Below are 1,146 nucleotides of genomic sequence, written 5' to 3'. Positions count from 1 at the left end.
GTATTATTGTTTATGAAGATGTATTATTGTTTATGAAGATGTATTGACTAGTAAAAAAAATAATATTAGAAGACAATAAACATAAATGCGGTATTTATAGATGGGTGAATAAAATAAATGGTAAAAGTTATGTTGGAAGTTCCGTTAATTTAAGTTCACGTTTGTCAAGTTATTTATCTATAAATTACCTAACTAAAAGAGCATATATATATAATAGTAAAATATATAATGCCTTGTTGGCTTATGGATATAATTACTTTCGTCTTGAGATATTAGAGTATTGTGCTAGATCTAATGTTATTAAAGTAGAACAAGATTGTATAGATAGATGTAAACCTGAATATAACATATTAACTAAAGCAGGATCTAGTTTAAATTTCAAGCATTATAAACAAACATTAGACAAATTCAAATCCCGTATATTAAGTGCTGAAGATTTATCTAACTTAAAAAAAGCAAAAATTGCTGCAACTTTATCTCCTTTAGCTAAAGCTAATCAGTTATTAGCTACATCTCATACTATTACTATTTACCTGCGGTAAATTCCCTCAGGGAATTAGAGACATCGAAACTAATATTACAAAAGAATACAGTTCCATTCGTTCTGATGCTAGAGAATTACAGATAAGCCATTCTCCTTTATTAAATTACATAGATAAAAACAAACTATATAAAGATAAATATATAGTTGAGAGAAAGAAAATATAATAGTTCAATTGGTACAACATGAATTTCATGCATTAATAGTGGGAATTAAATTTTCTCTCCTGGCTATAGGAACTATCTTTACATACTTTAAAGGTAATTAACGATTTACAGCTTAGTAAACTACGGATTAAAGTATAGGTATTCCTTAAATTTTCTCATGTTATTGTTAAACTTGTGATACAAATGTAAATCTTACAGCTATTATTATTAGTGTTGTTAAGATAATGATAGGAAAGTCCGGTGATTAACAGATAGCTTTTTTAGTGAGGCACAAGCTTGGGTAATACACAGAAATTTTAACAATAAAAACTTTAGTGTTTTATTAGAATTATGAAATAAAAAGCCTTAATTAATCTTTATTTTAGTTAAATATTACACACAGGATCCGGCTTACTTGTATCCAAGTAATTTGTATAACATTACATTTAAAAAAAAAAA

General features: G+C 26.4%; 1 protein-coding gene across 1 annotated transcript; it reads left to right on the top strand.

Annotated features, from left to right (window-relative positions):
• Positions 1 to 53: 53 nt before the first annotated feature.
• M421DRAFT_79541 (GIY-YIG-domain-containing protein) lies at positions 54 to 542 on the top strand (the record flags this gene model as incomplete). Its single annotated transcript, XM_033597502.1, has 1 exon — positions 54 to 542. A coding segment is annotated over one exon (489 nt), but the record flags the coding sequence as incomplete, so codon positions are not given.
• Positions 543 to 1,146: the final 604 nt, after the last annotated feature.

This window comes from Didymella exigua (genome assembly GCF_010094145.1).
Source record: "Didymella exigua CBS 183.55 unplaced genomic scaffold M421scaffold_173, whole genome shotgun sequence".
Taxonomy (NCBI): Eukaryota; Fungi; Ascomycota; class Dothideomycetes; order Pleosporales; family Didymellaceae; genus Didymella; species Didymella exigua.
Note: the sequence above shows the minus strand (reverse complement) of the source record. Positions and strands in the feature narration are given on the sequence as shown.